The sequence below is a fragment of the Trichosurus vulpecula genome, chromosome 4 (genome assembly GCF_011100635.1).
Source record: "Trichosurus vulpecula isolate mTriVul1 chromosome 4, mTriVul1.pri, whole genome shotgun sequence".
Taxonomy (NCBI): Eukaryota; Metazoa; Chordata; class Mammalia; order Diprotodontia; family Phalangeridae; genus Trichosurus; species Trichosurus vulpecula.
The window spans coordinates 44,507,200-44,533,190 of record NC_050576.1 but is presented as its reverse complement, the minus strand read 5'-3'; the positions used below and the strand labels follow the sequence as shown (position 1 = coordinate 44,533,190).

Below are 25,991 nucleotides of genomic sequence, written 5' to 3'. Positions count from 1 at the left end.
GAAGTATTTGCATGCTTATTTGTTATGTGTATTTGTATAAACTCCTTAAAATTACTACACTGTCCTTTGTATTCAAGATAGTGCAACTGACCTAGGATGACCTTGGGTTTGGAACAAATGCTTATTAACTTTGCTCTCCTTCCTCTCCGTCCCATGACTTTTAAAGAGCCCATTTCCCTTTTTAGGTTACAAAGATGCAGCCCTTGGAATCTAAACTGCCATGAAAGTAGGCAAAACTCGTAGCTGTACAATGTCAAACGCCTTCGAAAGACTCTAAAATTCTGTTATTAGCAAGAACAGCAAGATTAATGATGACGGTGCTTTATTAAACTTGGAGCATACCACCACGGGCAAGAGCAGAACAGGAAAGGGCAAAGAAAATCCCCATCGTCTGTTCTTTCTCCTTTTGCTGTTTCTTGCTCCAGGTGGGCTTTTCACAAAAGGGGAATCATCAGGCGTGAGGAATGAGGGACACTGGTGTTGATGCTATAATAAGCTGAAAATTTCCCAGGAGAAGAGATAGAATCTGTAGAAATTTCTTGACACGTTTAATGTTCTTGAAATGCTAATCGAGATTTCCTTTAAGCATTCTGATGGTACAACTAGTAAACTACCAAATGTAATTTCATAACTCAGGCATTGCCACAAAACTGATTTTATTCAACCCAATTCAAGAGGGGTGTGTGAGTATGCATTCTGAATGTGTGTATGTGTTTTGAAGGAGGCTAGAGAAGACAGTATATTTGTTTCCCTTTTGGAATTCTAGTCTGGAGGCCGACCTCAGGGCAGGCTAGCATTTCAGGGACCATGTTCTGAATCGTAATTGGGCACTCTGAGTCACTGAGGCCAGTGGGAGATATATGACATCTTTCTGTATCAACTTTTAGTAAAACTTTCTAACTTCATTTCCTCCTTCTCTCTCACATTCCTGAAAAGCAAAGCTCCAGGGTCCAATTTAGAAGCAATATGAATCCTCGGTTAATGTCCAAATCACTAGAGATCTTAGGTAATTTAAGCACCTCAGTGATCACATGAAAAGAGCAGTCAAGGCAAACACCACAATCTTGCTATCCATTTTTCCTTAGTGATTATAGTCCTGAAATGTTTTGTCTCTCACCCCTTCCTTAGACATCTCACCTTTTTCCAGTTGGCCTGGTGTTGACCTGTACCACAAATGACTTTTACCTGAAATCACAGGAATGTTCATTTGGAGCTTTTGTTGTCAAATAATGTATGTTTTCCACAGTAGCTGCATCTTTGGGTTTATCAAACGCTAGACTAGCTCATTGGCTTCAGGACTTACATACCTAATCTATACCTAATTCAGGAGTTATAATACCTTCTATACCTAATCTGTTCCACTCCTCTCTGTTTTTCAAGCAGTATGAAATCATTTTGATGATCACTGTTTTGTAGTATAGTTTGAGATTGTTTGTTGTTGATGATGATGACGACAATAATAAGAGGTAGCATTTATAAACTGCCTACTATGTGTCTGGTACTGTCCTAAGCAGTTTACAAAAATTATCATCTTTGATCCTCGTAACTACCGTGGGAGGTAGATGCTATTATTATCCCTAGTTTACAATGAGGAAACTAATAGGTCCCCTTCCTTCCCACTTTTTTCATTAATTCCCTGAAGATTCTTTTTTTAAATTAACATTTTTTTTCCAATTGCATGTAAAACCAACATCTAACACTCATTTTTTTAAAATTTGAGTTCCAAATTCTCTCCCCTCCTCCCTGAGGAGAAAAGTAATTTGGTATAGACTGTGCATGTGCAGTCATGCAAAACATTTCCACATTAGCCACGCCGCAAAAGAAAACACAGACCAAAAACAAAAAATAAAAAGCTGAGAAAGAAAGTAGAGAAAATATGCTTCGATCTACATTCATACTCCATCAGTTCTCCCTCTGCAGGAGGATAGCATTTTTCATCATAGGTCATTGGAATTGTCTTGGATCATTGTATTGCTGAGAATAGCTAATTTATTCACAGTTGATGATTGTAAAATGTAGCTGTTTCTATGTACAATGTTCTCCTGGTTCTGCTCACTTCACTTTGCGTCAGCTTGTGTAAATCTTTCCAGTTTTTTCTGAAAGCATATTGCTCATCATTTCTTATAGCACAATAGTATTCCATCACAACCATATGCCACAACTTGTTCAGTCATTCCCTGACTGATGGGCATTCCCTTCAATTTCCATTTCTTTGCCACCACAAAAAAGCAGCTATAAATATTTTTGTACAAATAGGTCTTTTTACTTTTTCTTTTATCTTCTTTTGAGATTCTTGACTTTTTGTTCTTCCTGATGAATTCCATTATTATTTTTTCTAGTTCTATGAAGTAATCCTCTGGCAGTCTGTTATAATACTGAATAAGTAAATTAAGTTGGATAATATTGTGATTTTTATATTATTTCAGGCTACCCATGAGAAATTAATATTTTCCCACTTATTTCAGTCTGTATTGCTGTAAAGTTGTTTGGTAGTTATACTCCAATAGTTCCCCAGTGTATCTTGGTAGCAGCCTATTTTTCCAGATATTACTTCCTACCACATACTCTGGGTACCAGTCAAACTGATCTGCTTGCTGATCTCTTTACACACCAGTTAATCTCCTACCCCCATGCCTTTTCACAAGCTTATCTCCAGCTTCTTCCTTGCTTGCACCTCCTGAAGCCCCTATCTACTTTCAAGGCTCAGTTTCAGTGTCCTTCAAGAGCCCTTTCTTGATTCTGCCAGTTGTTGAGGTCCCTTCACTCAAGTCACTGTGTATTTATTGTGTATATTTCCTATATTTATTCATCTGTGAACATGGTGAATCTCTCTAGTAGAATGTCAGCTCTCTGAAGGAATAGACACCATCCTGCACTTGCATGCACAGGGACCAGCACAATAGCAAATGTTTGCTGATTAATGGACTGCAAGTTCGTTGAGACAAATGTATATTATGACTTACAACAAAAGTCATTTGACCTTGCAGAGCATTAAGAGAAGAATAATCTCTAGAAAGAAGGAGGAGATGGTTCCTCTGACCTGTGCCCTGGTCAGACCACATCTGGAATGTTCAGTCAAGTTCTGGGTGCCACTGTTTAGAAAGGATATTGATGGGTTAAAGAACTTCGAAAGGAGAGAACAACCAGGACTGTTAAAGCCTTTAGTACATTCCATAAAGTAAGGATGAAAGAACTAGGGATGTTTAGCCTGGAAAATCAGAGGAGGAAAGGGGAATATGATAGCTGTTTTTCAAGTATCTGAAGGGCTATTATGTGAAACTTGGATTACATTTGTTCTTCTACATCATAGGTGCTAGGTAAATGCCTCCCACCCCCATCAAAACCTGGAGCAGTGGATTAAAGTTGCAAAGAGGTGAATTTAAGAATGATGTCAGGAAAAACCTCCTAATTATTAGAGTTATCCATAAGTGGAACCGTCTGTATAGCAAGACAGAGGGTTTCCCCTTGTTGGAAGTCTTCAAGCAGAGGCTAAATGACCAATTACCAGGTATATACTGTAGTGGGGATTCTTGCTCACATATGGATGAGACTAAATGGCCACCTAGGTCCCTTGGAACACAAAAATGCTGTGATTCCATGAAGTAATTGTTACCAAGGAGCCCTGTCGACTGATATTCTATGATCTGAGAATGACAGGACAATAATACATGTGATAAAACTACTCATCTTGTCTTCTTAAAAGACTACCACATCCCTTAAACCTGAGATTCTCAGAATTAGAAAGTGTTCTTGGTCCCATTTCTCCACTTACCACCAGCCTTCCTGACAGTCACTCCTCAAGCACACTTGATGGTGGTGACCAGGAAGTCTGCCTCCACCTGTGCCCTGCCAAGAAATTTTTTTAGCCAAGCATCATCGAAGCTTCCTTAGTCCCCCTTCCTCAGAACACAGAGACAGTACATGGGGAAGTAGGTGGCATGTAAAATATCTATTGTAGAAAGGCAGAAGCCCAAAATAGTACAGGTAACAGGTTCCTGTGGGAGGCTGTGTTTCCTCTTCTTAATCTTAAAACTGTCAGGTTCACAACATTTTCAATATAATCAAGAATTCACAGGATTTCCCTTGACTCTTTAGAACATACCAGCAAAAGTTACGTTTTAAATAGTTTTTTTTTTTAAATACCACATTCTAAGCTCCTTGAGGACAGGGACAAATATCTTGTTGAGGTTTGTATCTGCTCCCTCCCATACCTGGGCATAAGGTACTTCACACATATTAACATTCCTAGGACTTGAGATTTCATGGCAAAACAGATTGAATGGGACCACAGGGACCCAGGGTGCATATTAAAGTGATCTGCAGATAGATACCACCTAGACTGACTCTCCCACACCCCCAGGATTTGCACCTTTGTGGAGAACAGGAAAAGAGCTAAAAGCAGGCAACCAAGTTTTTTGCTCTCTTGTCTTCAAGAGAAGTATTAGCCTTCTGGCTCTGAAAGATTACTTCACCTGTCCAGTCCCCTCTTCCCATTGGGGAGTTCCTCCCAAAATGTTCATTTGGCACATGTGCCCAAGTCAGCCACGCTCACTCTTTCACTCCTTTGCCAGCTTTTCTTCCTGACTCTCCAGAATTCTCATGTCTCTCTTTCCCCCATTTTCAGCTCTTGTTTACTAATTGTGTTAGAATGTAAGCACCCTGAGGGGAGGGACTGGTTTTTTCTCCTTATATTTGCATTCCCAGCACTTAGCACTGGGCCTGGCACATACTAAGATTAAGTACTTTAAAAATGTTTGTTCACTTGACAAATCAGATATTTGTGTTCTAGGAGTATGTTGCTTTGTAGCATTTTCCCTGGTCACTCTGGGTAGGAAGTAGTCTGGTTCCAGATCTGGAAGCTTACTCTCATCCAACTTATTTCCCCTCCCACCAAGCATTTATTACATTAAAGACAACCATGCAAACATACAATATCAAAGCAAATAGTAAAAGAGAAACCATGGAGAAGTGATACAGATTAGTTTAGGTAGGAGACAGACTACACAAGAGTAAATGGGCTCTGTGATTTGAGAGCAAGGTGAAGTCTCAGCTCAAGCAACGAGAGAATCATTTCACCCAAGAAGTCCTCTCATGAGCCTATGAGGGTATAGTCATTGGGAATCAAGGGCATGATGGGTTGCTGGCTAACCGCAAATACCTATTGCTTTAGGAAGGTCTCCTACCTGCCATTCAGAGTCTGTACCTCCTCCCACCTTTCTCTCCTTCTACCACTCAGGGGTCACATTTCCCTGCATGGTTGCAGTATCACAAGGCTATTCTTTGGGGGACTGCCAAGCCTACATGGATGAAGAGTTATAATAGGTGTAGGAATTCCTACTGTGGGAACAGATTAGATCCTGTAACCTCTTTGTAACCTATTGTCTTAGGCTAAATAACTTGCCCACAGTGTCTGTGAAGGGTGAGAAGTCTTTCTGCCTCCAAGTTCCGTTCTGCTTGTGAGGGTTAACTGTGCTGGAATGGTGGGTAGAGGGCCTACTGAGGGGGTCAGGGTAGAGTTAACAGAGTTAGAAAAAAAAAAAAAATATATATATATATATATATATGCATGAAAACAGTTTGACACCTTAGACAGAGGAGCCAGGATTGAGCTTATCTACCAAAGGACTCTTTAATTAGAAAAATATGTTTGTCATAAATCATAAATTGAAAATGAGTCATAAAGCTAAAACTCTGTTTATTTGCTGTCTGTCATTTTCTTCCTAAAAAGTTTGTTATTTCCATGCAGTAGAGAACATAATTAGGAGATGAAGTTGGTGTTCTTTTCTTCCACGATCATCTACTCATTTTGTCATTTAATTTGATTCTCTCATTTCATAGCTTTTTCAAATGACAATCCTTCTAGGCTAAAAATGTCCAGGTCTGGCTTAGGTGAAAATTACTATTAGAAATGTTCTATAGTATACCCACTCTCACAAGTCTCCACTACAATTCCTCCTTAATACCTTATCATGGCTGAAGGGTAGCTCTAGGTTGTTGTGTTGTTGTTGTTCAGTTGTTTCAGTCACGTCTAACTCTTTGTGACCCCATTTGGGGTTTTCTTAGCAAAGATCCTAGACTGGCTTGCCATTTCCTTTTCCAGCTTATTTTACAGATGAGCAAACTGAGGCAAACAGGGTTAAGTGACTCACCCAGGGCCATACAGCTAATAAGCATCAGATTTGAATTCATGAAGATGAGTCTTCCTGACTCCACACCCAGCCCTGTATCCACTGCCCTACCTAGCTGTCCTTTAAGGTCTTTTAGGCTATGGTTATCAATTGCCACCGCTGGCATAACCAACTAAGTGGGAACAACTTTGAAGACAGATCTATTGATAGATTATGTACCTGTCATTTAAGAACTGACCTATGTAAATCGGAAGAGCTTCATCCTACTGAATGATAGATTTTTTTCCCTTAAAGTAACTCATGAGTATTATCAATTAAGACATGGGGAGGTCTCATTTGGGGCCAGGGGAAGGAACATACCCACATCTCCCATTCATTCACATCCAATCTTCTTGCTGCTTCTCACACACAACAGTTCATCTCCCATCTGCATGCCTTTACCCAGGCTGTACTCCCTTGCCTGTAATGCACTCCATCTTCACCTCTACTTCTTAGAATTTCTGGTTTCCTTTAAAGATGTTCTCAAAGGCTGCCTTGTTCAAGGCTTTACTGATTCTATAAGCTGCTAGTGTCTCCCCCTAAAAAAGGACCTTATATCTATTTTGCATATACTGATACATTTCTATGTTATATTCCCCCATACAGAATGCAGGTTTCCTTGAAGGAAAGGATTATTTCATTTTTGTCTATCTCCAGCACCTAGAATGGTGCCTGGCCAAATTCTATGCACCTCTCCACTCACTTTAGGTATCATCTTCCACCTTGAGGAAAGGGGTTGCTTTTTTTTCTTGCATCTGTATTCCCAACACTTAGCACAGTCCTGGGCACATAGTGTTTAGTAAATGTTTTGTCTATCTATTAGGCACTTAATAAACATATGGGGATTGACTGACCAGTGAATGAAATCATGTGTCTTTTGAAGTATTTTTGGAGGCAACCAGGTGGCTCAATGGGTATAGGACTGGACACGGAATCAGGAAAGATCTGAGTTTGAATATGGCCTCATATGCTTACTCACTGTGCGATCCAGGGCAAGTCATCTGGCCTCAGTTCCTCATCTGTAACACAGGGATATTATGGCACCTACCTCCCAGGGTTGCTGACAGAATAAAAGGAGATCACATTTCTAACGTGCTTCACAAAACTTTGAGTATTATATAAATGCCAGCTACTGTTATCTTTATTACTAAAGTAAACCCACAAAAGAAGTTTTATAAAATTCTTCTTACATTTAACTATGCTAACAACTCTATTTGCAGACAGTTAACCCCCAAAATTAAGCTACATTTTGAAAGCGAAACTTTCCTTATTTAGCTTCTTCTCAAAAAAAATGGTCTGCTCTACTGAAAAACAAAACAGGAAATAGCCAGGCCTGTAAATTAATAAAGGTATCACACAAAAGAAATCAGGCAAGTCAAGAAAGGAATGTCTGTGGAAAAGTCAAAGTTAGTGAAGACAGCAAAAATTGAAAATGCATACTGCAATAGCAACCTTTTCTCTGTATAATACTGTGTAAATCTTAAAGTTTTACAAAAATAGGATTATTATTTAGGCTACTGGTGCTTATTTACAGAAAATATCATCTATGTAACACTGATGGAAATGTTGAGAACCTAGAAATAATTTAAACCTATCTTTATGATTCTGTTTATATTAGAAATATTATAAGAATATGTCACTCTGAAATTTGTTATCGCCTGTACAGGTCAGCCTGACAAGCAAAGAATATGAAATAAGACTAGATGGATAGGAGGAAGCCAGATTGTGGTGGGCTTCAAATGTCAGACTGAGGATCTTGGATATTTTTTTTTGTTTTTTTGGAGGGGGGAAGGCAGGGCAATTGGGGTTAAGTGACTTGCCCAAGGTCACATATCTCGTAAGTGTGTCAAGTGTCTGAGGCCAGATTTGAACTGAGGTCCTCTTGACTCTAGGGTCCATGCTCTACTCACTGTGCCACCTAGCTGCCCCCTTGTATATTATTTTAGAGGCAATAAGGAGATACTGAAGAATTTTTAATGAGGATGTGACACGGTCAGACCCGTGTTCTAAGAATATGAATTTGGCAGCAGGATGAAAGATGGATTGGAGACAGAGGATAGACTACATAGAAGCAGATCAATGAGGTGACCCTTATAATAGTGCAGGTAAAGATGAGAACTAGAGAGGAAGTTGTATGAGCAGAGAAACCAGGATAGATGGGAGAGGTGCGAGACAGCAATTGATTGGATACTGGGTAGGGGAGAGGTAAGAGGCCAGGGTGACTCCAAGGTTGTGAATTTGAGTTACTAGCAGAATGGGGGTGCTGTCAACAGGAAAAAGGGAGTTTGGGTCAGGGATGCATTTGTGGTGGGAAGTAAAATGAATTCTGTTTGAGATGCCAATAAGACAGGTAGGTGGCAATACCTAGGAGGTAATAACATCTGTAAGTGGCTAATCTGGACCTTTCCAAATTGATGCAGAAATCTGTGGGGAGAATATCTTGAGCAAAGATAAATTTCCTGTTACCATTAATAGGATTTAAAATTATGTCAATGTTTCAGAGATTCCTGATTTCATTTAAGTGGGTACTCTCTACTGATGGGGAACATAGTGTCTCTAAGATGGACTTCCTGAATCATGCAGCTGATAAAAAATCAATACCTAATAGCCAGCCCTCTGGTGGCCATTATCCCCACACGTTGCTAAGACAGTCCTAGGAGAACAGATAATCTTGGACTCCCTGACTTCCGCAGAGAGTCAACTCATACACCACCTTCTATAGGAAGCCTTTCCTGATCTTTTGAATTGCTACTGCTCCCATAGTCAAATAGCATTTTAAGCTCTCTCAGTTCTCTAATAGTCTACCACCCTTTATTAAGCACTTACTAGAGGTAATGTCACATCTGTAAAATGGGGATAATAATAACTTAACACGGTGCCCAGCCCGTAATAAATATTTGTTCTCATCCCTTCTATTTCCTTACTGTGTGCCAGGCACTGATTTCCCTATTTATCTGTTTACAAGGTATATCTAACTAGTAGAATATAAGCTTATAGAGGGTAAGGCTGTTTTCTTTTTGTCTTTGAATTCCATGCCTGTCATAGTACCTTGCACACTAAGTTTTTAATGAGTGCTTTTTGGATTGTTTTTGACAGGCCCATACTCACCTTTACAGCTGGTTAGATCCGGCTTGAACTTATTATACTCCTCTGGCTTAGGTTTCAAGAGCCCACATTCACCTTCATGCAAAGATGAAGCACAGGAGTATGGCTAAGCGATAAAGTCATTTATTGATATAACCCACTATTTTGTAGCTGGCATTTACACATCACTCTAAGATTTGCAAAAAGCTTTACATTTGTTATCTCATTTGGTTCTCACGACAACCTGTGAGCAAGGTTCCCATTTTACAAAAGAGTCTTGGAGAGGTTAAGTGACTGGGGAAAGATGAGAATGAAAATCTTTCTTGATTGCAAATCCAGCACTCTATCCACTGCTCCAATAATTCCCCCTTTGCTCCTCTCTTTATGTAGCCAGAGAACTAGAATCCTTTCATACCAAAAAACTTAATTATCATCTCCAATATATGTCAAGGGAAAATTACGAATACAAAGAGAAATGGAAGCTCAGTTAAGGGTGGTGCTTTTCATCAGTTGGGGAGGTGATCATATCACTATCTCCAGTATGGAGATTCAAGAAAATCATCTAACAAGACACTTCAGTTTTTCCTAGTTATGTCTTTACAGCCTGATTTACTTCATTTTTGTTTGAAATACGAAATCCCAGAGAATCATTTATGTTTCTAGCCCAATATAAATAGGAACACACATTTTGAAGGCCAATGGAAAGTATTTTTGGATTACCCACTATTAGCATGAATATTTGAGAAATGACGACAAAACAAAAAATCATCTTGGCATGGGTTAATTAAGGTGACACTTATCTGACCTTTAAGGTTTTCAAGGCACTCTACAGGGCTCTCTAGCTCCCATTTTATCTAGGTGTCCCCAGCAAACTCAGCTACCTCCATGTACTGTGATGTAGTTCAAGATGGTTGATTTGACATTAGATGACACCGGGGCCTTGTGGAGTGAGAGAGTAAAGGAGAAGTATGGGGTTGGGAATGGGGGATCTTCATAACTCCAGAACACATAATACAGATGTTTCTCTAGAATAGCCTGCTGGTTATGGGCCACAAGAAACCATGAAGGGAATCTAAACTTCACAGGGAATCTAAGATTACAGTGGAGTCTGCTCTCTTTTGTCTACAGAATAAAATCTAGACTCCTTGACAATACATTCAAGGCCCTTTAGGATCTCATACCTCTGTCTTTTCACCCTCATCTCACACTCTTCCCTATTTGGAATTCTGCACTCCAGGAAACTGGACTAGTTGTCATTCTCATCCTCATTCCCTATTTTTCTTCCCCTGTACCTTCATAGCTGTAGAATACCGCTCCCTTCCATGCTAAACCTCCATCTCTGCTTTCTGACATCCTATCTATCCTTCAACACCTAGCGAATAATGAATGCCACATGAAGTGGTAACATTATTCTACCTATTTCCATTGGGCTGGAACCAATTACCATACTTTACATAATTATAACTTCAGATCATGCAAATTTGAATACATTGGACCACTTCAGGAGATTCATTATTGACACTAATGGGGACCTAGTTGTACTTACTACACTAATAAGACCCTAGCTGTACTTACTCCATTTTCCATGAGGTCTTCCCAGATTTTTCCCAATTGGAAAATACCTTTCCTTCCTTGGACCTCACTAAGCCCCCATTTTATACCTTTCTTTTGGACTTACCGTGTTAAATTTTGCATTAGCTATTTGTACATTGTGCCCTCTCAACCCATATGTAACCTTAATGAGAGTGGGGATATGCTAGTGACTATTAATTTGAAAAAGTGGAAAGACTGTTAGACCAGGAGTCATAGGACCTGAATTCAAATTTTAACAAATCCCTTGTCCTTCCAGGACCTCAGTTTTTCCAATTATAAAATGTAGGACTGGACAATATCAGTGGTCAAACTCAAATAGAAATGGTGATCCATATTTTACTTGAAAAAGCCACAAATTAACATTATCTATGTTCTACTGTATTTTTGTTTATTTTTGTTAGACATTTCCCCATTGCGTTTTAATCTGGTTGGGCAGCAAAAAACAATTTGAAGGTTCTAGGTGGTGAGTTTGACCCCTTTGAGGTGTCACTAGAGGACCTCTGAGTTCCCTGCCAGGTGTCATCTATGATCCATCAGTCTGTGATCTTTAAATATCCCCTGGATCCTAGCACAGCAGTCTAACGATACTAGGTACTGAATAAATGTTGTATTAAGTTGCTTTAATCCAAGGCATCTGCCTTATCCACTTGTACAGGGAATCCTCCTTATATCTAAGGAGCAACATTTACCAATTTAGTATGACCCAGGCCACTCTATCAACTGCTAGGCTTTCACTTGGTCTTTAAAAATACAGTCATTTTCTATGGCATATTCGGATGTCTCCCTGGTACATCATTCTATAAGCACTTTGAAGCTTCCACATTTCCTGAGCAATTAAGAACACGCAAAAACGTATTAAGTACAGAATACATTTTAACGAAATGTCCACAAGAGGTTATACGTTTATTTATACCTATGAAAGTCAGGCAGCTTCAACATGAAGACTTTCATTAAAATGTGTTTATTCCCACAAGCCAATCCAGATGAAATGGTATCACAAGGAGAGCAGCTCAGAAATTGTGTTCCTTTTAATTTGTAGCTTTGTGATATCAGCAAGAAATGGACATGTTTTGTTACATGAGGGACATTCTGTAATGTCAGTGAGCTGGAAAGTTACTGTGAGTTTTTCATAGTATCTCAGGTTTGGGAGGAAGTCAAGAGGCCATGCAGCCCAACCCGTACATGAAAGAGGATCCTCTCTTCAACATTCTTGATAAGCAGTCATCCGGCCTTTGCTGGAAGGCGTACAGTGACGAAAAACTCACTACTTTCCGAGGAAATCCATTTTATTCTTGGGGAGGTTCTTTGTTAGGATGGCTGTCCTTATGTCAGGGGAAGCTAGGTGGAGCAGTGGATAAAGTGCCAGGAGTCAGGAAGACCCAAGTTCAAATCTGGCCTCAGGTACTTACTAGCTGTGTGACCCTGGGCAAGTCCCATAACCCTGTTTGCCGCAGTTTCCTCATCTGTAAAATGAGCTGGAGAAGGAAACGGCACACCACTCTGGTATCTTTGCAAAGAAAACTCCTAATGGGGTCACGAAGGACACAACTGAAACAACTGAACAGCGATAACAAATACGTTACATCAAAACTAAATTCAGGTCCAGCAGTTCAAGATCACAGATTCGGAGCTAGGTGAGAACTCAGAAGCCCTCGAGTCCGACCTCTCCATTTTACAGATAAGAAAACAGAGACCTTTAGTGATAGTGACTCGTCCATAGTCATGTGAGTCCTGCAGAAGTGTCATAGGTTGGATCCGCTGAGCCATTCGACTGTTCCACCTATCATTCCCACTTCTGTCTTCTGGCATCAAGAACAAACTTTATCCATTTTCCACACGTCGGACCTTCTTCCATTGCTTGAAGAGAGCTAACATGCTTCTCTTCCCTAAGCTGAATATTCCTAGCTCCTTCAACTGACGCTCAAACAGCATGACCCTGAAGCTCTTCACTATGTAGATTAACTTTCTCTGGATACTTTTCAGCTTATCAGACTCTTCATGAAATGTGGCACCCAGTTAAGTAGAGGGATAGGGACTGGATCTATGATTTTATTAATATGGGGGATTTCCAGATGAGAAAACTCCCTGTACAATGCAAGTTGGCACCACCTCTGCATCTTATTGTCATGAGAGCTGCCTAGAACAGAGGTTAAATTACTTTCCTAGGATGAGTCAGAGGCAGGGCTCAAACCCAAGCCTTCTTGACTTCAAGGCTAGCTCTGTCTCCACTGCTCAACATTGTCTCTCATAGCACCAAGAAGTGAACTGAACAAAATACTCCAGGAGAGGTCTGACCAGGGTAGAGTCCCATATGATTATCACTTTCCCATTTCTAGATACCTGGCCTCTCTTGAGGCTGCTGGATTGCTTTCCTGGCTTCTGTATCCCAGTCTTGACTGATATTTTGTTTAGAGCCCATTAACCACCATCCCATCCCCACTCAGATGAACTGCTATCTACCCATCCCTCCTCCATCTTGTCTTCGAGCAGTGCCGTTTTTCCCTCCATGTCATGCTGTCTGTCATGTTTCAGCAAGCTTTACAGTATGCTTATTTATGTTTGTGGCAAGCAGAACGAGAGGGCATGGGCAGGTTGAGATCTGTACTGCTGGGGGGAGCACCCACAACAATGAGATCCATCAAAACGCTCCCCTGTGCTGCTGAGGCTCTTTGTCATCACTGCTTAAATGATCTAAACAGAAGAACCAGATTCCCTCGTATAAGGCATTCCTGCTCCTTCAGGATTTGGCTTCAAGCAGACGAAGTGCAATATTAAATTTTTTGACAATGACAAAGTGAACCAGACTGTCACTATACACACATCCCTTTAAATAGAATTTCTTATTTGAGGTTGCTACTGTGATGTCTATTTGGATGGAAAGAGATTGCCTATAAAGTTGGCCTGAAGAATTGGTTGGTGGAGAGTCAAAGTATCCAAGGCTAGGCATGTCATTTTGCCCAACAGGTATGGTAGAGCCTGATATGGGGGTATTCTCAGGTCACTGAGCTGTATTACTGTTGTTTTTTAATAAATGCAACAGCACACAGATATAGAGGAGAAGAAGCTTTCAGAGGCTGATACTGTTTTAATGGTAAAAAAAAAGCCCAATAAAACTATATCCACACTCATTTTAAAAACATATTTCCATATTAACATTCAGGTTCATAAGAGGCCATGAATAATTTACCTGACAGAAAAGCTTTGGAAGCTAAACTTTCATTTATTCAAATGTCCTAAGTGGACTTTTATGGGGTTGTGGTTTCTACTAATGGGTGGATAACTAGCACCATAGTAATCAAAACTAATACAAAAGAAATCTGAACTCTGCAGCAACCAAAGATGTGAAAAAGCCATTTCCCTGGGCAAAAGCAGAGAATCTATCCCACCATTCTTTGTGTGCCCATGAAACTTTCCATAAAAAACCTCTTTGCCAAAAAGTCCCATTTGAGTCAATGATATCTGATAACAATTACTTTGTCCTCATCATTTTGCTCTTTAATTTCCAGGCTCCCATAATCAACTCCATGTAGACAAATTACATTATTAGATGTACCCTGTCTTAATAACATCCAACTCCCCCCTCCCTGCCCCAACCATTTCTTGCTGAAGCTATTCTCAAGAGCCAAGAGTGTAACCACACAATGGGAGCAGTTGCTGGGACTAGTTGGAGGGAACTCTGTGCCAAGATATCATCATTTGTTGCCATATGAATAGCCTCCAGCACATTCACTCTACAGCTTCACTTGAGTCAGAATAATTTCTAATTAAGTTTTTCAAGAAGTTTTCCCATATTGGACTTAAACAGAAGTTTGGGGAATTTTGTGTGTGCCCATTTTACTTTTAAAATTCAACTTATCCTTAAAAGGGAAAAAAAAAGGTAATAGCTGAGTCAGGATGGATTTCATTAATGTCTTAAGTAGGATTCATGTGATTAACTACTTCTAGGATCGAATATGAAATCCTGCTTGGCTTTTAAAGCCCCATATAACCTGGTCCCTTCCTAACTTTCCAGTCTCCTTACACCTTAACACCCTCTTCACTCCAATCCCCACCACTCCCAAGTACTCTTTAAACCAGTAACACTGACTGCCTTACTATTTCTCAAATTACACTTTCTATTTCCTGCCACCAGGCATTTTCTCTGGCTGTTCCCCATTCTTGGAATTCAGTCTCTTTCTCTTCATCTCTTTCTCCTAGCTTCTCTGGCTTCTTCCAAGTATCAGCTAACATGTCTATTTCTGCAATAATCCTTTCCCCAATTTTCCTTAATCTTAGTGGCTTGCATCTGATAGTGTCTCCATTCTGTGAATATATTGTTTGTACATAGTTACTTGTGAGCTCCCTGAGGGCAGGGTGATTTTTCCCCTTTCTTCATGCCCTCAACACTTAGCACAGTGCCTGGCACATAGTAGGCACTTAATAAATGTTGACAATCTCAGAACTGAGAGAGCCTTCAGGGGGCACCTAATCTAATTTATACCTGAAGCAGGAATCTCTTTAACGACTAACCTGACAAAATGGTCACCCAGTCTCCACTTTAAGATTTCTAGTGATAAAAAATGTAGTATCTACTAAGGCAATCTGTTCCACTTTTGCACAGTTCTAATTGTTTGGATTTTTTCCTTATTATTGAATTAAATCCCCCTCTTCAGCTCCCTTTCACCAACTGCTATTAGCAAGGCCTTTAGGGCTCCTACCTTGATTCAAAGTTCATTATAAGTACCATATCTTTCAAGAAGATTCTCCAGGTTTCTCCAATTTCTAGTACCTCTCTTCAAAAAACTGTGTATTTATTTTGTATACATGCTGTAGCTTCCTATCTGAGAACATATTTAATCTCCCTTATAAGAAGTAAGTCTCTTGAGGGCTGTTCCTATCTTCCTTCTAGATATTTGCATACTCAGCATAGAGTAGGCACTTAATGCTGACTGATCCCAACAGAACAAATCTAATCCCCTTTCTACCTGACATTCAATTTGGTGATTAGTTATAATTATGCAAAACTGACAGAGGCTATATCATCTAATAAACTAACCATTTCATTCTGATCTATAATATGGGGCCAAAACAATGCTTTTCTTATAATAAACCCAGAGCCAGTCAAGTGTAGACTGTCGCTTTCCCTGTTGATACCAAAAACTCCATAATTAGCAAACTGCTCCTTTAGCTCCAAACATTTTCCTCTCTTGATGTCCTACCTAAAAATGAAAATGATCCTAGGAGAAATCCAGTATGAAGACCCTAATATCTGAGTGAAAATGGGTTCGCAGTATTCACCCCTACACCCCAAATCCCCTTCTCCCCTCCTCATCACCAAGGAAGCTAAAGTAGCTAAGCTAGGTTGGCCACCAGGCAGCAAATATTCGTATTGCTGAGGCTGTCTTTGAAGAAATGAAAGATGGTAAGCCAGGTAAAACCTCTCCATCACTTAGCACAGTGCTGGGCACACAGTAGGCTTCAATCACTGTTGATTAATAGATTGATTGTCTGAGTGGTGGGAGGAGATGGAGAGGGGAAGAGTTATTCTTATGTGGCTTTTTCTGTATATTTCTGCGAGGCCCTACATCATCTGTGTCTTCGGGGGAGTCTTCTGGGTTGGGCAGTGCTGTGAGCTGTCCAAGGTCTGACACATGGGTCTCTGTAGTGAAGAATCCCTATCTCAGGGTCAGCCAGTTAGCTCCATTTTTTGACAACCTCCGAGCCCTTCCATATTCTCTCAGGCATGTCTTTGTCAGAGGTCAGAGGACCCTAACTGCGTAAGAGACAACACAAAGGCATTTGGCTGCTTGGTGAAAGACATGCTGAAAGAGGAAGAGATGGTACAGAAAGGAGAGAGGAGAACTAGGCATGAACAACAATAGTAATAATCATTTGCCTGCATGATAAATTTCACTGACCACTAGTGACAGATTTTAAAAGATTTTGTGAAATGCAATTTGGTGTGTTAGATCAGATCTTAAATATTTATTTTGAAAGATTTGGCATTCAGAATGATGATAGAGAGGGAGCAAATAAATAGCGTGAATATATGTCTATCTTTAAAAATGCTCTATTTCAAAAATATTTTTGAAATGTTGTCAATGTTCTATCATCAAAAGTATGGCTATTACCAAGTAATTACAATATGGAGTAAAATTAATGAAGATCAAAATGGAAATTAACCTACTTATTGACTTCCACCTCCTACTTTTCTAGCAAAATCCAATCCTACCCACTAGGTTGGAGAATTTTTGTTGTTGTTAATAATGGTTAAGAGGCAGTGTGGTGTAATGGATAGAAAGCTGGCCTTAGAGCCAGGAAGAACTGGTTTCAAGTGGAATCTCTGACACACAATGGCTATGTGACCCTGGGCAAGTCATTCCACTTCTCTTTTTCAGGTGGCCATCTAAGACTAAGTTTCATAGAAAGTGTCAACCTGCATTGATAGAAGGAGTTTCCTATGAAATCACAGGGCCAATCCCTGTCTAATAATATAGGCATTTGTCCTTAAAAAGAAGATAGTGAATATCCATGATGCTAGCTTGTTTTCAAGTAATTTATATACTGACCAATAGTCAAAGAGTTATTGAAGAATTACTACTCCTCTTCTCCACCAGACAGGCAGAGACTGGACCTGTGATTTCACTGACATGAGTAACTCCCCAATATATAAACTTCCTTCACCAATGTACATGGGTACATTCTCTAAAACTGCCAGTCTTGGAGAGCTGCCCAGAACACCGAGAGTTTGTGATTGTCCAGAGTTGCAGTTAGTATGTGTCAGAGGCAGGACCTGAACCCAGATTTTCCTAGCTTAAAGATCAGCTTTCTATCCACTCCACCACACTGTCTTTTAACCATTATTAACCAACTAAATGTTTTCAAACTAGTCTGAAAGATTGGACTTTCTTCAGAGGGAAGAGGAAGGAGAGACTGGACTTTCCTTAGAGGGAAGAGGAAGGAGGAAATAAGGAAGGTGGCTACCATCAGCCTCCCCAAATGAAGGTCACCCAGACGTAATGCAGATCATTTGAGTTCAAATGCAGCCTTAGATATTACACTCATAAAACTGAAATTCAGATGGAAGTAAATCCCAGTTGTATTAAAATATCAGTGAATATATTGAATGGTAGTTCAAATATGAATATGGAAGAAGCATTATGGTTGGTGGTGTTATTGCTGTTCAGTCATATCAGTTGTGTCTGACTCTCTATGACCCCATTTGGGGTTTTCTTGGCAAAGATACTGGAATGGTTTGCCATCTCCTTCTCCAGCTCATTTACAGATGAGGAAACTGAGGCAAACAGAGTGAAGTGACTTGCCCAGGGTCACACAGTCTGAGGCTGGATTTGAACCCAGGTCTTTCTGACTCCAGGCCTAGCTCTCTATCCACTTCACCCCCAAGTCACCTAGATGGCTAATGTAGAACCATATAATTTGAGTAACCTGAATTATTTTGTCATCTTAAACATGGTACTTTTGGTTGTTGCTGAATCACATAGGTAATAGTTCTCCATTCACATTGTACTCAAATGCCTTCTAGTGACGGTTGGGGAGATCATCCTTGGTTTTTCTCTAGCAGCTGGACTGGTTCAGACATTTCTTAGTTAACAAAAACCCACAACTACTCTTTGCAAGACACTGTTTAGGTGCCAGGGGCAAGGCAGGGGGCAAATGTTTAAACAATATCTCTGTTCAGTGAAACACACCTGATCGACTGGGGAGACAGAATAGTTCACTCTGATTAGGAGTCCGAAGACCTAGGATCAAATCCCTGCTCTGCCAGGTATTATGTGACCACAGACCATTTCTCTCTGAGAAGTCCATTTCCTCATCTTTAAAATGGTTGTAGTAATTCTTATGCAACCTACCTTTGTAACTTTCTAGCTATACAGGAACAAACAAATGCCAGCTGGGAGTATTATTAATCAGTGCCTTTATTCCACATTCTAGCTAGTTGGTCTCTACCTTAGCACCAGGAACCCTACTCTAGGGTACTTACTGAAGAGGGACCATTTCCAAGCATCTGACTGACCCTGGAAGCATCACGGCACATTAGATTAGGTTGAAGATCCAAAACATTAGCTTTACTTCCCATAAAGGGAAGGAGAAAATGCCACTGTAATTGAATTAATGACATGTGCAACTCAAAATAAAAAGTGAATCCACTGTGACTTTGTGTATGAGTGTGGTCATAATGGATATATATGTATATAAAATATGTACACGCATATGTATGTATATATATATATATGTCTGTGTGCATACACACACGTATATAAACTTAGACAGGAAAGAATGAAGTCAACTTACAATGTATTGCTCAACACTTGGGAGGTCATTGACCACTTGCTTCTTAGGAAAGACTGTCACTGGAAATCACAGGTACACCAGAACAATTTCCGGAAGGGAAAATGGACTGCCACCATCAAAGAGGCACTATTCTGAAGAGCTCCTGAAAATGTTTCCATTTTCTCCTGAAGCACAAGCTACATGAAGCCCTGTCTCTTGGCGAAGAGCACATTAGAAATGTTTCCATTAGTACTGAACTTTTTTCAACTTAAAATTCAGTGGGAACCTCCATAAAATCAGAGTTGGGAGGCAAAATAGAAAACAAGTGGTTGAGAAATGAGATCCAATGTCCTTTTTTGTTCCCTGAAATGTGAGGAAAAGGGTTGCTGAAGAGGGTTATTAATTAATGGACTGTTTTTATTCACTAAGAATATGTAATGTTCTCTCAAACAAGAAGCACCTGTTTAAACTCAATATAGCTTGGTTCCCAAACACTTCTAACATGTGTCTAATGTGTGAAAATAATAAAGATCAAAAACTCCCAATATGAAAGAAAGCATCCAGCTTCTAGCATGTTACTGACTGCTAAAAGCAACCAATTCTTTGGGCCTTGGCTGTGAGTAGGCACTGGTGCAGCCCTGGCCAGATGGCATTTTAAAATCAAATCTCACCCTATTTGTCTCTCGGTGTTGACCTATACTGTGTTTGAAGCATTCCCTGCAATTTTCGACATACTGTTGTGGCTTTTTTATATAGTCACTATCTCTTTAACACACAACCAAAACAATCTCTTAATTGCTTTTAATGAGACTAAAAAATAGCTAGATTTGGAGGGCAACATTTCTCTTTGAAACACACACACACAACCACCCCACAGAGAGTACAGCTTTCCAAATATACTCCATTCATTCCAACACTTACCAAACCAACAAAACAGACCCACACCTCCCTCCCCATCTGTATTCATTCACTCTCCTCTCCCATTCTGCATGACTCACTCGCCAGCATTGTAAAAGTAACCGAGATCTCAGTGAGCACGCTCGCACCCCCATTTATTCGGCCCCCAAACAGCTCCTGAGCAGCCAAGACGCTACTTGATCTCTGCTTCATTGTGACAAATGGGAGCATCTCCCTCAAGTCCCTCTCCCATCATTCCACCAGCCTGCCTGCTTGCCACGCCTTAGAGCACACCGCACACACCGCTCTTCTCTCCCTGACAAACAGCTGGGAGTTATATTTTCTTTTCCTTTTCTCTCTCGCTCTCTCTGCAAAACAAACAAACAAAAATGCATGTGTGTGGAAGGTGGGGTAGGGGGAGGTGGGGTGGAGTGTGGCGGTTTTCACGCACCCTGCCCAGTCCTGCAAGAAAGCAGAAACAACACTTCTAGGATCTTGAGCATCAGAACAGCATGCAACCCTTTGCAAATAGGGGATAATGACAATGAACTTCTCTGTGTGTTTCTCTCTCCAATGTATGTGTGTGTTTCTGTCTCATATACACTCTCTCCCAGAAATGGGAAGTTCCTAACTAGTGCGGGAGCCAATTTTTCCCAGATATTGGGCAGATGCCGCTGTTAAGTGGCGGGCGCTCGAGGAGGGGTGCCCCAACCTGCGAAGACCTCCCTCCTGTCTCAGCTCTGCCCAGCCCTGCCTGCACACCCCAAGCCTCTGCCGGCCCCCGGCGCGCCTCCCTACCTCCTTCCTCCGGCTCACTGCCCCGGGTCTGGTGAGGAGGGCTGTCTCCTCGCACACCACGGCCACGTCCTCCACGAACACGCAGTCGGGCAGGCTCTCGTCTGCCGGCAGCTCCACCACTTGCAGCCCCAGTTTGTTCTTGAGCACCCCCACGTAGAGCTGGTGCTCCCGCTCGGCCCGGGCGAAATCCACCTCGTCGCCCTTCTGGCGCCGGAGCGCGTGCTGGCACAGGGACTCGGGCAGTCCCCGCACCACGGCGTGGGTGACCCGGCCGAAGGTGGAGAGGTGGCCAAGTGCGGCCATGGCCAGCTGCGGCGGCTGCGGCGGGGGCCGGGAAGGCTAGAGGCTCGGGCAGTGAGGAAGGGCTGGCCCGGCGGGCGGGCTGGCCGGGCGCGGCGCGGCGCTGCGCTGCGTTGTGCCGTGCGGTGACAGGCGGCGCCCCCCCCGAGAAGGGCAACGGCGACCACGTAACCGCGGCTCCTTCCCCTGGCAGTCGATGAATGTAGTGCAAAAAAAAGCTTCCTGCTCGCGACCAAAAAACCTGCCCGGGCTCACTGAGCATGCCCAGTGCTCCGGGCTGGAGCCACGCACGGGAGTTTCCATGTGCGGATTCCAGGGCTCCCGGTTTTCGCCGCAGCCAAGGAAAGGGGGGGGGGGTGGGGTTGGAGGGGTGCGGGGTACCGGGGCAGCCTCAGAGAGAGGCTGCGTCCAGCCCCGGCCTGCCTGGAGATAACCAGCGGGACAAGTAGAAGGGACCCAGGAGAAGCGCTGTCCTGACTTCACCTGTGCCCCACCCCCCAGCTGCCCTCCCTGCCCCAACACGGGGCAAATGTTATTTTCCCATGAGTAACTATTGCCAGGGATGTGGCCTGATAGGCATGCTTGTTTTTCCAGCCTCACGTTGTGGAGGCAGGGAGCAAAGGCCAATGCCTCACGTGCCCCGTATGCCCAGGGGGCCTCTTTGCCTAAAACCTGCCATGCATAGCCCGGGGTGAAGACTAACCTTTCCTTCCCACAAAGTTGCTTTGGCTGCCTTTCCATGAAGAAATCTCCCCCACACTTTGCTTTCCAACATGCTTGTTGGTCTTGGGAGTGGGTCGAGTATGTGGAAAGAAAACTGGTCCTGTGAGTCTAGAAGACCTGGGTTCAAGTCCAAATTCAGTCACGGTTGTCATGGTGTGAGCCTGGGCAAGATATTTAAGCATCTGTCCCCCAAGCAACTAAGACTTTTACAAAGGAAGTGCACATCTGGTTTGGTAGGAGTCCTCCTAGAAAGAGTTTCCTACATCTGTGAAATCAGAGATCCAGTTCCATATCTAGGAGAAGGAAATGGGAATGCTTAACAGAGAAGAGAAGATTTTGGGAGGCATTCTGCTGGTAGAGTTGTGAGCTGATCCAACAGTTCTGGAGAGCAATTTGGAACTATGACCAAAGGGCAATAAAGCAATACCACTACTAGATCTGTGTCCCAAAGAGATCATAAAAAGGGGGAAAGGGCCCACACGTACAAAAATATTTATAGCAGCTCTTTATATGTTAACAAAGAATCAGAAATTGAGGGGATACCTATGAATGAAGAATGTCTGAAAAAAGTTGTATATGAATACAGTGGAATACTATTGTGCTATAAGAGGTGAAATTTGAACCCAGGTCCTCTGACTTTAGAGCCAGAGGTCAATATGAAAAGCTAGGGTGGATTATAGATGACCTTAAACAAACCAAAAAAATTAAGGAAAATTCTTCTAGTTTGAAAAGTGGGTTGGAATAACAATAATGATTATAGCTAGCATTATAGCTATTTAAATATAGCAATTTAAGTTTTGCAAAGTGTTTTACAGATATTATCTCATTTTATCCTCACGAAACCCTAGGAGATAGGTGTCATCATTATCCCCATTTTACAGATGAAGAAACTGAGGCAGACAGAGGTCAGATGACTTGTCCAGGGCTTATAACCCACAGAAGCCATTGATAAGAAAAAAAGTCCTTATATACTTCCAAATATATATAGCAACACTTTTTGTGATAGCTGAGAATCGGAAGCAAAGTAGATGGCCATCAAGTGGGGAACGGTTAAACAAATTGTGGTACATGAATGTAAGGGAGCATTACTCTGCTGTAAGAAATGTGTGTGATGAGTACAGAGAACCATCGAAAGATCTATACGAACTGATGCAGAGTGAAGTAATCAGAGCCAAGAAAAAACGTACACAGTGACGACATCAATGTAAATGGAAAGAGTAGCCACACACCAAAAAAATCAAAAGTAAATTTTAAAGAATGAAGGTACATGATAAGACACCCCCAATTCACCTCTTCCTGGATGTGGGAGGTCCACAGGTACTACACATTGTACATGTTTTGAGACTTTCTCCAGTGTATTCAATCAGTTGCACTGATTTTTTTTCCTCTTAAAATATACTCTGTCGTATGTGATGGCTCTCAGTTACTTGGGATAACTATGGTGATGTAAGAAGCAGAAAATGTCAATAAAACTTATTTTCAAAAAAATTTTAAGTGGCTTACCCAGTCATATAGTTAGTAACTGTCTGAAGCTAGATTTGAACTCATGCCTTCCTGATTACAGGTGCAATACACTATCCACTGCATAACCTATCTGGAAGGAGATAAATTAGAGGTGCGTGACCTAGCCAACTTCTTCCCAAATGCAGGAATTCTCTTTATAACATTCAACACCTTGCATTTGTAAATCACCTACTATGCTCCAGCAGCCTTCCAGATGCTGGGGATACAAGGATAAGAACAAAATTCCCAGTCCTTTGGGAAGTTACATTCAATGAGAAATAACATGTCAGCTGCATAGCAAATACAAACTATATACACAGTAAATATAAAGTAATTTACAGACAGGTACATTAATGTACTATTGGTCAAGCTGTGAATTGGTCTAGCCATTCTGGAAAGTAGTTTGGAACTAAATTACTGAACCTTGCATACCTTTTGATTTAGTGATACCATGACTAATCCTAAAGAAAGCAGGAAAGAACCCATATGTACCTAAATATTCATAGCAGTTCTTTTTGTCCATCATCAGCTCTCCTTGGCTTTGACTTCACTGAGTGACATGTCCTTCCCTCCCTCCCCACAATAATCAGATCACCTGAAATATCATTGGAAAGAATGACTCAGATTTTGATCTCTATACCTTCTCATCTCACTCTTAGTTGCCTCTTCCCTCTGATTGGAGGGCTGGAGAGTCTAAACTCCTTCCAAAGTAGAGCTTACAACCTTCCTGGTAACTCCATTTTCCATCAGCAACTCTTCTTGGATTTAATACTTCCTGGAGGCCCTCACCCTTTTCAAATTCCTTTTGTGTGTTTTATTCCTCCATTAGATTGTAAGCTCCTTTAGGGAAAAGTCTGCTCTTTTTTTTTAATTTATATCCCCAACACTTAGGACAACTTCTGGCAAACACTTGTATATATTGCCATAGACACTTGATAGATGTTTATTGAATTGGAAAAGAACTGGAAGCTAAGGAGTTGCTGAAGGGGTAAGATTTAACCCCTCTTAGGTACATAAGATTATACAAACCCAGGCCTTTATTCAATTGCAAAGCTAGCCCCTCTTAACTTGACTCAATTGCAAATCTGGCACAAGTCTTATCTCCTAAAGTAGAAAGCCCTGGGAACACAAGAAGGAGGTTCCTCCCTGGGTCCTGGCCAAGACCCTGGGATGGACAGGTGTCCTGGAACTAGCCACTCCCAGGACGCACTGCACTTGGAGACCTTGAAGGGATTGGCATCCTTTCAGGGTCTTGCATAAGATGCAGCATTTGCCAAAAACATCTGGCCTGATGCCTTCTTTGTTCCCAGCATTATATATGCCATAGGATTCGGACCCCAAATTGGAATCTCACCCATGGCAGAGACGTCTGGCCTGGGACTTCCGTGAGCAGGACCCCGACAGCTGTACCCTGGGATTCCCCAGCTTGTGTGGTCGGGTGTTGGTTCTTCCCTGCATCAGTGATGACTGTAAATATGTTGATTTTAGTACTTGCCTGGGGGAAGGTGACCAGCGGGCTGGAGCCCTGTCTCTTGAGCCATTCCTCTAATCTAGTAATTGCCTTGCTATCATTATTCTTAAGCCTCCCTCTCTGCTACTCTCAATCTCCATCTTTCTCGCCTGTATTTTAATAATAAAAGAAAAAAAACCCTTTCGGGCTTCTTGGAGTATGGAAGTGTTTTGTCCGGGCGAATCCAAACCTTAACTGTACGGTTGCCCATCAATTGGAGAATGGCAGAGTAAATGATATTTTGTATATAATGGAACACTGTTGAGCTATTTACAAAAACAGTGAAGGGGATGGTTTCAGAGAAACTTGAGAAGATTTGTCTGAGCTGATGCAAAGTGAAGTGAGCAGAACCAGGAAAGCAATCTCTATTATAATATCAACATAGTCAAAAGGAATAATTTTGAAACACTTTAAGAACTCTGGTCAATGAAATGACCATCCACAATTCCAGAAAACCAAATGCTATCTACTTCCTGACAGACAAGTAATGGATTAAATAGAACACACCTTTTTGGACATGGCCAATGTGAGAATCTATTTTGCTTGACTATACATATTTGTTACAAGGGTTTGGATTTGTTTTTCTTTTTAACAAACAAATGTTACTTTGTTGAAAAAAATGAATTAAAAAAAACAAAGAAATTACATTCCGAACTAGGAAAGGGGAATAATAAGAGCCAGCATTTATGTAGTGTTTTAAGGTTTGCAAAGTGCTTTAGAAATCTTATCTCATTTGAGCCTCACAATTACATTAGGAAGTAGGTGCTATTTTGGGCCCCATTTTATAGATGAGGAAACCAAGGCAAACAGTCATTAAGCGGCTTGCCCAGAGTCACACAGCTATTAAATATTTGAGACCACATTTGAACTCAGTTCTTTCTGACTCCAGGTTCATTGCTGTTTCCACTGTGGCAGATGGTAATCAAGTTAAGTTTTGAAGGAAGCTAGGGATGCCATAAAGCAGAGGTGATAAGTACAGCATTCCAGGCATAGGTGGACAGCTTGTGAAAGAGCGTAGAGATGGGAGATTGAACATGATTTACACTGACAAGCAAGCGGTTTTGTTTGACTAAAACATAGTATTTATGGAGAGTAATATGTAATAAGCCAGGGAAGGTAACCTGGAGCCATATTGTGAAGGACTT

General features: G+C 41.3%; 1 protein-coding gene across 1 annotated transcript in view; it reads right to left on the bottom strand.

Moving 5' to 3' along the window:
• DDAH1 (dimethylarginine dimethylaminohydrolase 1) overlaps window positions 1-21,365 on the bottom strand; it is a 199,686-nt gene extending 178,321 nt beyond the window's left edge. The window contains exon 1 of the mRNA XM_036755116.1: window positions 20,811-21,365. Within this exon, the coding sequence (XP_036611011.1) occupies window positions 20,811-21,113 (303 nt within the window). The 5' untranslated portion in view covers window positions 21,114-21,365. The remainder of the gene's footprint in view (window positions 1-20,810) is intronic.
• Window positions 21,366-25,991: the final 4,626 nt, after the last annotated feature.